General features: G+C 42.7%; 1 protein-coding gene across 6 annotated transcripts in view; it reads right to left on the minus strand.

The window, feature by feature from the left end:
- Positions 1-2311: 2311 nt before the first annotated feature.
- NIPAL3 (NIPA like domain containing 3) overlaps positions 2312-12464 on the minus strand; it is a 28107-nt gene continuing 17954 nt past the window's right edge. For all 6 annotated transcript variants that reach the window (XM_090056814.1, XM_090056816.1, XM_090056815.1 and 3 more), the window contains 4 exons: positions 11486-11574; positions 10268-10331; positions 8770-8864; positions 2312-6805 (listed from right to left, as the gene is read on the minus strand). In XM_090056814.1, the coding sequence (XP_089912940.1) occupies positions 6606-6805; positions 8770-8864; positions 10268-10331; positions 11486-11574 (448 nt within the window). In that variant the 3' untranslated portion in view covers positions 2312-6605. The remainder of the gene's footprint in view (positions 6806-8769; positions 8865-10267; positions 10332-11485; positions 11575-12464) is intronic.

Genomic DNA, 12464 nt, shown 5'->3' on the forward strand with positions numbered 1-12464 from the left:
CGGCTCCCTCGCTCATAGTGTCTGTGTCAGGACGGGGATCAAATGGCAGGATCCGGGCGCTGCGGGAGCCTCTTAACCAAACACAAGACTGGTCCCGCCATGGGATCCAACCGGTGGGTCTCAGCCTTTTTAGACCTGAGGACCCCCTGGGAAAATGCCAGCTCTTAAGGTTCACCCTTTTGTACTTGACCACAGAAAAATCAGAGGCAGGTTTTTTTTCTGTTGCAAGGACCCCCAACGAAGGATTTGTATTTGAAATCTCTGGGTTTATCTAGTGAATCAGATTCCTAGATGCTAGGGTCAGAAGGGACCTTAGCAAATCATGGAGTCCAACCCCCTGCCCCAGGCAGGGAAGAGCACTGGGTTAAAGGATCCCAACCAGATGCATGTCCAGCCTCCTCTCAAAGACCCCCAAAATAGGGGAGAGCACCATCTCCCTTGGGAGCCCAGTCCAGATTTTGGCAACCCTTACTGTAAAAATTTTCTGCAAGTTTTCGGGCGCTTGCGGAATTTTTTTTTTTTTTTGCAGTTTCTTGGTTAGTCTAATAAAAGGTTTCATTTTGGAACCAAGAGTTCTAGATTTTTGCATTTCTAACAATGCATGGCACTCCACAGCACCCTTGAAAGGATCTCAAGGCATGTCAGGGTGTGTCAACTCCCTGGTTGAGAATCACTGGCCTAAACCAGGTGCCCAACCCCTGTGATATACTGTGGATACACAGTAGATAGATGGATAGCTAAGCTAACCAGAGGCAGTATTTAGCTGTGAAAGGAAAATAATACGTAGCCATGACAGGCACATAAAACTGTTGCTTGCTTCATTTCAGCAACCCTAAAACCTATTTTTTTATCAGCTTTGTTCTCAGCCAGGAGCCACAGGCGGGAGAGAGCAGCTGGGATTTTGATCCATAGGCTAAAACTTGGTTTAAATACTTTCTTCTATATAGCCAAAGGCAAAAAGGAATGTAAGTATGATCTTCCCTACTAGTTTCCCCATTTATGTGTGTTCAAAGAATGGCCTTTCTTCTGTGACAGAAGGCACAAATGATAAGAAAGTGTTTTTCAGAAAGGCAGTCCTAATCTCACTCCTCTACACATGGGATTTTGCAGTTTAGATGCTGCATGAACCAGGGCAGTTAATTGGTTATTCTTAATTATCCTAGCCTTTTTGGCTATGATCACATGCAGATTTTAATTTAATATGCACTTCCTCTTCCAGGGACACCAATACATTCTGCACTGATATGTAGACTAATAAATCTAACTTTTTTCCTCCATCTCTCAACTGATTTTATGAGGGCATGTCTATATATATATATCTACAGTATTCCTGAAATAGAACTGAATTACTATATCTTTATAATATAGATAACAGAGTTATATTACTAGAAGAATTGACTGCATATAGCAACACTCTGTTGAACAACAATATTGTATCCAACTGGTGCCCAAGGAATTGGTCCTATATATTTTAATATGACATGCAATGGTCCCTGTCAAATGCCTTTTCACCACCAAAGCATGTGGTTCCCATTGTTTTTTCTGCTTGCTTTTGGGTCCCCAAAGGCTATATTTAATTAAGAATATTCTCACCGTTCTCTTCTGTTCATCCTCCTGGAATAAAACCCATATGGTCAGTGTTAATTAGGTTGGCAAGCACTCGATTAAGCCACATTGCCAGGATTCTAAATTTATGTCATCCACATTTCATAATGGCACTAGTGGAAAATTCCCAGAAGCCATCAAGTCCTTCTAGATTTGAAATCAGAGACATGATATTCTAGATCTGAAAGGTGGCTTCCGGCCACAGTATGGTGTTCCTAATCATTACAGTGAGGTAATGGGTTGGTACTGACTCATAGGGACGTGTACTACTGTCTCAGTGCTGGTATTGCCAAATCATGAGTCAGGTTGCCAAAATAATAAAATAAAATAAAAGGAGATAGGCAAATAAATCCTGGGGTTTTTTTAAAATCTTTGTAGCACACTTAGATCACATTTTCAAACATTTCTCTGCAAACTGAGGCTAGGAACTTTCTTCGTTTAACCTGTAAATCAAGGTTCTTCTGTAATGACACAGTTCCCAGGGCTGGGCTTTTCAGTCCATGCTAAATATTGTGAGACTCGCAATAAAACAGGGAGAGTTGATACCACTGCAGTTCCCCAAACAAGCTTCAGCACTTTGGATTTCTGTGATAGCAAACTGTCCAGCAGTAGATTTTCCTCATTGAGCATGTGATACAATCTATTGTTATACACCTGAACCCTGTCTTCACTATTCCTAATTCAGTCATACTTAATGATCAAGCAGTTTGTAGATTTTTACCAGAAGGGTTTATTAAGTTTTATTTTTAAAGACCTCACCTAAAAGACAAGTATTTAAATAAACATGCAACATGGCTTATGAAAAATCAAGCAGTTATCCTCATATGCCATAATGTAAAGCTCAGTTTATTTACATGTTTTAACGTGAACAAATGAACATGGTAGGCAAATCATGTTGTACATTCAGCCAACATCAGACCTGTACTCCACAGCATAAAGTTACATGTGAATTATGCATTTAGCATATATGTAAGTGCCCCAGTGCATTGAAAAGCCACACAGTGCAAAGACAATGGATGTCAGTCTCACCTTCTATAACGCAGCTAGGAAAAGAGTTGAGGGTGATGGGAACAGCAGTATTCCCTCACCCCGTCATTTCAGTCAAAGAGGCAATGGTCAATTGGTTTCTATGCCTGCTTGGGAGACAAGTTCTGAAGCTCCAACTGTGACCAGTGAGTTTTGACACTGCTGTGTAGTTTTCAAGATTAAGCCCCGAATAAATTGAAGTTTAGATACTTAAGAATGCCATTAAAACTCTGCTTTGGACAAGAGATTATGTGAGCAATTGCAAGGAGGATTAGGACATGTGCAAGCAGAAAGTGGGTCGGGGCTGCACCCTCCTCAAACCCTCACGTTTAGCTTAGCTGCAGCCTGAATCTTGGCCTTTGTCACTTCAGCCCCAAGAACATTTTTAAAGAGTAGTAATTGAGACTAAAAACACTGCAGGTCTGCAGGTCCTGGCCTTGTCTAGATGCTCTGGGCTGCTGAGGGGCAGGGAACGAGTTTGGTTCAATACCTATCTCTGGCCTGTGACTACAGGGGATAGGGAGCTTAAGCCAAGTGCACGATTTCTTCAAACAGGTGTCGGTGGCATGTGAGGGAATCCCATCTGTTTCTCTTCAACAGCAGGGATAGTGTGCGGCGGCTGTAAAAGAGCCTTGTGGAACGGCGCAGGGAAAAACCCGTTGGGAACACACAGTGGGGCGGCCAAGTGTGAAATACAACACTTATTACATTTCAGGTGTTGAGCAGACATAGCAGGTAGCAATGAAGCACAGTCTGGTGACCGTGTCACAAATGGCAGTAGGATGGACTTCAAAGGCAGACAGGACTAAGCGGTGCTTCCATATTAGCGCATTTAGGCCGTGAGTCTGCATGCAAATCAGAACACCCCAGGCTGCGTGGACCTGGCAGACTGGACCAGTCCCAAACTACCGTGTCCATATATCTAAATACAACTAGCAGCACTCTGCTGGGCCCATCTGTTAGAAAGTTTTCAAAAGCGAGTCTCACTGAAAGCAAATGCTGTGAACGCTGTTAGTTCTGAACATCTAAAGCTAAAACAAAAAACCCTTTAGCATGCTGTTAACCCTTAGCAGAGGCAGGACTGCCTAAGTCTTTGGAGTGAGATCCTCACCTCTAGTTCTTTTACAGCCTTTACCAAGATAGGGTTAAGCTCTACGCCCAGGATCTGGCTGTTGGAAGATTCCCAATGAGCAGAAGACAACTTATGTGCTGCCTGCTCAGGGCCTTTAGCAAGCCCTAGCATAGGGGCTGGGCAGAGGCAGGAGGGACACATCAGGGTGGGGACTGCAGGATTGTGGAGATTCATGGGAGTAAGATGCCATAACTCTTATGGAGGGAGCCACAGAGCTGCTCAAATAAGAGAGCCTGGGAGCCCTGGTGGTCTGCCTCTCTGTTGGCCATGCTGCATCTCTCAAAGGCACAGTGCGGGATACCAACCCTGATGTTGGGATTAAATAAAATAAGCATGTACGAAAGAGCCTAAATATTTGCTAGCCAGGCAGCTTGCGTATCCTTCCACAGCAAATTTTAAACACCAATAAGAGAGCCTAGAAGTTGAAAAATCAACATTCAAGTAACACAGAGGGCTGTACTATGCAGTGGATCGGGAACCGAAACACTGAAGCCAGCGGGCAGCCAACGTTCGTGGTTCCATGGTGGGATCAGGACCTTTAGGTCAGACAGTCACTTATATGCTGGTGACCTCTGAAGGAACTAGACAGAGGATCTTAAAAATAGGATTTCTATGTGTTTGGGTTTAAAGTAGATCTGCTTTGAAGTAACATGTTTTTGTGGTTTAATCACAGTGTCAAAACACCTACTCCCTCTCTGATTAAAAGGGAAGAGATAAGAAAAACCAGCATCCTCACATCTCCCCCCCACCCCACTCATTCTCCTCTTTACCATTCTGCCATGTATCTTTAATGAACAAAAGCTGGGCATAAATTCACAAACAATTGACTACTGGGGATCCAAAGCCAATGGTAGTAAATCAGTGTCACGGAGACTGCGACAAGATTAATGTTCTGGCAATACTACTCCATTAACATTGTTATCTTACTTAAACACAGACAGTATTGTGGGCAAAGGAAAAGCAGCCATTTCTCCAGGTTTCATAAGCTTGAATGTACAGGATGCCGCTGATAAGATCTAAACTGTCAGACATGCCAAGCTAGTGAGGAAACTAAGCAGAGGGAAGTATGTAGAAACCGGGCATCCATTCTTTGCTAGGTTCTCATACACATTTTATTCCCCCAAGCTGCACAAAAATACCAAAGCAGTCTCAAGTATTTCCAGGTAAAATCAGTAAGCCTAGCAAAAAAAGCAAAACGTTATATGTAGACGGACCAACTCTGTTTTCAGTTACCACGTTATGAATCTAGAATAACTACATTCAAATCAATATAATTCCTGTGCATTTTTGCTAGTAAGAGGAAAATTTGGCCATAAATATATGAATACACAAACCTACTTTTGCAAATCCTAGGTCCTCGCAAACTGCTTTGCATTGGAGTAACCACCTACAGTGCACAGAAAGCAATTGCTATCGATGTCAACGAAAACTCCAGAAGTTTAGTCAGCCAGTTTCCTATGAATATGGGCCAAAATGCATCAAGCAGACTTAACATTTCTTTCCTGGGTGAAAAAATGTGTTTAGAAAGGGAGGAGGGACAACAGGATACCACAGCGCAATTGCCTCGAAAGCAGATGTACCTTGCATGCAGCCGTAAACATTGTTGACATGCGTCGATCATTTGTCCCTTTAATCTGACAAATCCCACATCATCCATTTCTATCTACATTTTCAAAGAAAATATATTTTCCTTTTTATCATAGGTGCACATGGCTACGTTTCCACTATTCTGCTCAGAATTTCTGGACTGCTCACATTCATTTATTCTTGACAGGTTGCTCACAAGTGATGGACTGGTTCCCTTTTGCTGTTGAAAACAGAAGAAGAAATCCAACCTACAATACTGAGGCTGAGATTTGCAAAGCTGCCTGAGAGATCTGGATGCCACTGAGTCTTCAAATCTGTTATGCAGCTTTGGAAAATCTGAGCCATAATTCAAATTGGAAAATAACTAAATTCAGGCCTCACAAAGAAACGACATGAATTGAATACCAACATATTGGTCACATTTCAGGTCTACTAAATACAATGTTTTCATTCCTTCCTGTCCTTGCCCTTTACTGTTAATGTTTGTACCATCTCATCCAATCTGTGGATCCTTCTGTGAAATCAAAAAACTGGCAGCCACAATCTCTGTCCTAAGCTGGCATGTGATCTAACACAACAGTGCTACAAAAAAAACATTAACCCGCACATCTTGCTCGTAACACGAATCAGATAATAGCTCTGTTACTGAACAAGCGCAGCAGATTTACTATGTAAGAAAGTGAATCACACCCCTATTCCTGTCTCCTATGCTGTTTCCAAGGCACGACATGTGCCAACATTCATTTTAGTTCAGTAGTATCTTCACAGAACATTAAATCCACGTGGTGGTTTCCTCAAACGTAAAAGCGTTTCTTTTTGAATCTGTCACACTTTATCTGTGATTGATCTGTTTTTACCCTTCCTTCAATACGTGCAATTCCTGAAGGCTTCAGTTTGGTTTGCACATATTGTGGCAGGACTGGAAAATGGCACAGTCATCTTATTTCACACAGATATGCATCTTCACAGTTTTGTATCGCCACAATACTGCACTCATCATTTTATATTTGCAGTGAGCATCCTTGAAAGGAGGACTGATTTACTGCTAGCTTAGGACAAATGCTTTCAAGTTCACAGCTGTGCTAAAGTCCTTTATTAAAATAATCAGTCTCGGGAATTAAATTTGAATCTAGCTTTAAATCAGATCAAGCTTGGCTTTAAACTTATTTATATTTTAAATAGATCTAAAAAAACAGACCGATAAATAAATAAAGCCCATACTCTCGGTGCCTTAGGCCAGTCCTTTGAAGAGCACTCACTCCTTTTTACTGTGCTCCAGGATGCGATAGGGTGGTGCAGAAAGCCCTTTGGAGCCATGCTGCTCCTGCACTATGGGCAGTGTGGCCGGAGTATAAATTTCTGGCATGCTGTCATTGTTCTCGAGGGCACCATAGGAAAAGGAAGCTTTGAGGTCAGGCTGAACTGCAATCCCTTTGTCATGCATATTCTGCATGCCTGCAACAGAGGTGGGAAAAGACCACAAATAACAGATTATACACTCCTGGGCTTAGCAAGATGCCCAGTCAATTGCTTGAGTGTTAAATGAAATAAATAAATATTATGTTCCTATTTAACACTGAAGCAAGTGATAGGGAAAAATCACAGCTGGAAAAATACCTTGGAAAACTGCAGTTGCTTTACTCCTTGCATTAATTTGCATATCTTGTAAGCAGCCCATCAGAAAGGTCATTTAATACACTTCCTGCTTCCCCCATGAGTCTATTTTTAATGATTCTTTGAATTGCTGGGGCACCTTTTACCAGAAGTGTTTGACACATCGTTTATATTCAGGACCTGAAAACTGTATGTATTATCCTGTGAGGTCCAGATGACATCCCCTGTATGTGCAATTGGTGGGAGAGGCAGTACATGGCACTTGGTAGAACTGAGCCTCTGCTCTCGGTCTCCTCTCCTGGAGGACAGAGCTTCTCATTAATCAAGTGCTTGTGGAGTGTCTGAAGATGAACAATACTGATTTTTATTAAGACTGGTTCAGACTTTAGGCCTGATTCTTCTTTATACCAAAGCTCTGTTACACCCTTCTGGTACCATAGAAGGGGCCTTAAAATGGGAGTAAATATCACCCTTTTACACAACTAGATCAGTCTGAAGAGTCCTTGCTGGAGGTGAGGATCTGGCTCTTTGCATTCATTTTTAAATGATTTCCAAAACGGCTGCAACATTCATCCTACCAGCTGCACAGGAGAACAGCCACTCATCTGAAAATCCCGACCGTTTACGCTGTTGAACATCAAAGGCAGAGGCACAGCCCGCCGTGGGGTAAAAGAGCCATGGAGACCTGTGGCTACTCTCTCTCCACATACACTGCTGGCATAGCAGGGTACAACAATGCCTTGGCAATACCTTTCCTTCCTGGTTTTGCAGAGGGTGCCCCAGCCTTATATAAGTCATATAGAAGTACCACCTCTTTCAAAATAACCAGACTTTTTCACCACACAGGCAAAGGTCAGGCTTAGTCTGTCACCAGCACTGGCCTGCAAAGAAGTTGGATGGTGGAGCTTTGCAGCACACTCCAGCTGCCCATGGGCACACAGTAAATCAATGCTAGTCCATGCTAGAGTATCCCACAGGCCACCCTTCATTTGCCTTGAAGAAAGAGCATGCACTGGCAGCTGCTGCAGAGAAGCTGCCATCTCCAGCCAGGCCAAACCTATGAGGCTCTTTCTGGGAGTAGCCTTTCGTGGTTACTGGCTTCATCTACTAGCCTGCTGTCCCATGAGAGGTCCACTTGAGCCTCCTAGCTAGAAGTCAGATGCACTGGACTTTTTTTCTTCCTATCTTCCTTGAAGCCTGACACCTGCCTCAGGTCTTGCAGCACCAGACCGATTAGGTCCCTGGCAGCACAGTGACTCTCTTGACTTGTGTCGAGTCTGCACACACTGTGAGAAAGCACATCCTGCTGTAGCTCCAGGAGGCAGGAGTTTGAAGCCTTAATCCAGACTCATACAAAAAAGGCTGCCCCTAGTCAACCCAGTTGTGAGTGAGTACCTGCTCATCCAGCCTGGGGAGTCAAAGGCACCCAGACATAATGCTAGCCACACCACACATCACTGGCTAGTTTGTGTAAGCCAGAGGCGTAATAAGTAGTTTCTCCACCCTGGGCCACCACTATTATTCTTGTGTCCCCTCAAAATTGGTGCCCAGGGCTGACATCCCAGTCTCCCATCCCTAGTTACACTGCTGGTTCTAGCCCAATGAGCTGCTATAATTAGGCAGACCTTTGGTCATAAGACACAGACAGTGTGATAAAAAAAAGAACAAAAGGAAGAAAAATACTGTATCCCCCCAAGAGGTTGGAGTGTTCAGTTATGTTAGAATCTGTTGAGAGATCAAACCACGACTTTTCATTCTGAAAATTGACATTTAAGAGGTTCAAAATGTTGGATTTTTATAGCTACCTGGCATGGCGTCCATTGAGATATAGGGTTCAAATGGTATGGATTTCTTCCTGTTTCTTGTGATCAAGAAGACACCTAAAAATGCGATGAGGCACCTGGGACAGAGACAGCAAGAAAGAGAGAGAGAGAGAGACATTCTGGTGAAGTTCATGAGCCAAGGTTGTTGCTTTTCTGAATGTCTGTCACGCAAGAGAAGACTCAGAGCTGGAAGACAGAGAACCTGTGGGGCTGAGTTACAACACTACTCACTGGGGAGCAATGTGTCTTAAATGAATAATCACTGTGTTCACAAAATTGGGATCCATGCCATGCACTACAAGCAGTAAGAGCAAGTCCACCTTTTCCTTAGTAATACACATAGTTTCATAGTCGGTCGGGTCGGAAAGGACCCGAGCAGATCATCAAGGCCGACCCCCTGCCATGGGCAGGAAAGAGTACTGGGGTCAAATGACCCCGGGTAGGTGTCTATCTTGCCTTCTTTTGAAGACCCCCAGGGTAGGAGCGAGCACCACAAAGAATTATTAATTTACTTATGTGAAGATATTAAGTCTTGGCCGATCACAGGGGATTGGTAACAGCCCACAATTTAATTCACTCTTACAAAATGTCAGGATTGCAGTCTGTTCAGGAATTTCTCTACATAAATTCACTAACAGTTGTCAGTTGTCAGCCTTGATTTTTGCAGTATGCTAATTAGAAAAGGCAAGGTTAATTACACTAAGCCCTGACTGTTCCTTCTGTATTAATTTCTAAATTAGCCTTGTGGGTCCCTTGCTTATAGGGAGTGAGTTACATGCAGACACTGTACCACGACTCAATACTGATACATTACTAAGAGCTTTACTGAGTATCTGTGCAGTGACTGACTGGACTCCCATAGTCCTGTCCCAGCCCAGTGTAATGTAAGATCAGCATAAAACCTGAGGTGGATGACCTAGAAACAGCCCTTCCTTTTTTTGATCAGTCTAAAGCCCAGCTCAAAAGTGAAAAGGGACATCTTTAGGACTTTGCAATATATTTTAAAGGGGATAAAAATATTTTTAGACAATCCTGTAGAAAGATACATGCTTCAGGGTACATGCTTCAGGATATAAAGTGATTTCCATGAGAGTCAGGAAGGCATTTGCCCACATGGTATACCTTGCACAATTATGTGCACTGTGGAGTAACACAATCCCACACAAAGTGAAGGCAGGGCAAGATCCTGCACTCCACAGGCTATTGCACAGTCGAAAGTCATTCACATGACTTTAAAAGTGAATGCATGTTCACCTTACAAAACAATGGACTAAAATATGCAACCCCAGATGAGTTTCAATACAAGGCTGCCCCCACTCCTCCCCTCCTTTTTAGGTTTAGGAGGAATACCTTTAATTTTCTGACTCTGTAAGGGTGAAGGATGAGTTTCTCATTTCATGTAAATCAGTAAAGTTCTGATTTCACCAGCTCTGTGCTGACTTCCCCAAACAGATAATCTAGCTTGGTGTAAAACACTTACCCTAGTGCAAACATGCATATGTGGAGAACATCTTCACCAGTGAAGTCCAAGTAGAAGGTTGCTCCTGAGAAAGGAAGAAATAGCGTGGACAGGTTTCACTGTTTAACTTCTTTTCCCCTCACTGCTTGTTCAAGCAAGGGGAGCTAAATCTTAAGTAAACTGCCTCCATGAATCAAACCAATATAAAAATCATGATAGATCTCACATTTTACATGCTTTTTTTTAACAGAGAAGCTCTTAAAGACTATTAAAGGAAGGTTATCAGTAGAACAATGCTGATCGGGGATTTGATAGTCAACCAAGATCGTTCTAGTGATATAAAGCCCAATGTAGATGCAGGTATACAGTGTTACCGCTACACCCATTCAGGAACGTGAAGAAGATTAAGAACCTTCATGACAATATGCAATTTGAGAGCCCTTGTCTACCTGTCAAAATGTTACTGGTTATAAAGGTATAACCATTATAGCCATGCAGGTATAAACCCCCTTGCATGGAAACTCTTTTTTCTAGCATAAGATACACCAAAAAAGCCATTCTTGAAATCCTTCCCAAGTGACAAAAGCTACACCTCACAAAGCCACTCTCCAGTTGCACTAAGATTGTCCATAAGGGCTGGAGGAGTGGGGTGATCTCCCTAGAGTAGTTTGGGGTTAAACTCCCACCTTTGGTTATACTGAAAAAGAGTCCTCTGGTAGAGCAGAGCTGACCAGGAAGGATTTGCTCAGAGAGACAAGTGCCTGCAAGGATGTGAGCAGCTGCTTTTTCCACACCACAGAAACAGAAGTTTCTGGCACAGAATTGCAAAAGGCTGTTCTGGAGAATACAAAAGCATTTATCTATAGCATCAGACCTGCTTTGTCAAACATCTGCGTCAGCTGGATGGTGCTTCACAGGGAGAGAACTTTTAGCTGTTGACCTGTGTTATATGTCTAGCAAGGATGGACACGTTAAGCAGGCGTGAGCAACACTGTCTCAATCAGAAACAGCAGGGGCATCAAAGCAGCTGCCGAAGCTTAACAGAAAACTTTAGCAAATCTAGTGGGATAATTAACACTTGAAAAATGAATCTGACCTTAGAGAAGGGCAAGAAAATACAAGACGTCTTCAGCAAGGCTGTTATTCTTCCTTAGCTACAAGTCAGGAATATGCTTCACCACATTTTGCTCTTATGTTTTTAAATTACAATGAACTTGATACATGTCTGGGCAACGTTACCTGCTGTAATTGCTATTGTCGTGGACAAGATGTACCCGATGCTGGCGATCTGGGACGAGTCATATAGCTGTGAGGCTTGAGCTAAAAATCTGCAATACAGGGACAGACAATGCAATCTGGTTTTCTTTGAGACAGGCTCTCAAAATTGATTTAGAAGTTGTTGCAGAATGAGATGGTTCCCTCTCTTCTTTAGGACATGTCTCCAAAGAATAGCACCCACATAAATATCAGCAAAGAGATTCCTTTCTTCTCTACACCTTCAATGTGGTTAATGGGGATATGTAATAGTTTGAATGAGAGGAGGGTCAGGTTCCAGGGTGCAACCCAGGCCTCACTTAGAGCCAACGGAAGTTTTACCAGTTGACATCAAATAGGGCCAGAAATGCTCCCAGATTAAGACATTCGTATCCATGCTGCTGCCAACATTTGAGATGATAAAAGCAACAAATTCAAGAAACACTTTTTTCAGCAATTTTCTATAATCTCTGCATTTCTATTAGCTTGTTCAATGAACTACAAGCTGCCAGTTTCACTTTCTGTATCTATTCATTCATTCCCACTTGCCTTTCAGGCTCTTGAGTACCAACAAAGGACTGTTATGTTTGGATTGCCAATACTAAGGAAGAAAAAAGAGCAGGCACATTTACATCTCTCCCAGGCTTTGTAAATCCCCTTTTTAACTGAATGTATATTTTAAATACAAAGGACGTGTCAGCATCCCTGTAAGGGAGAGACACAAGAATACCAGTATGAGCTCCTGCACTAAGGATTTCAGGTGCCAATCACTCCTTTGTGGTGTATAGCAAATAGGGCCAACATACTTAACAATGTTAACACAGGGTCCAATAGTCTGCCCATCAAAAGGTTCCCATAGGAGCAGGAACTGGGCCTTGTAGGTGAAACCTGGCTTAAGGGGACTGGCATACAGTTGCAGCATCAAATTTTCATTATCCTACATCATCAAGTTAAGGGGATGCAA

The sequence above is a fragment of the Crocodylus siamensis genome, chromosome 7 (assembly GCF_052110815.1).
Source record: "Crocodylus siamensis isolate JL-2025a chromosome 7, ASM5211081v1, whole genome shotgun sequence".
NCBI lineage: Eukaryota > Metazoa > Chordata > Crocodylia > Crocodylidae > Crocodylus > Crocodylus siamensis.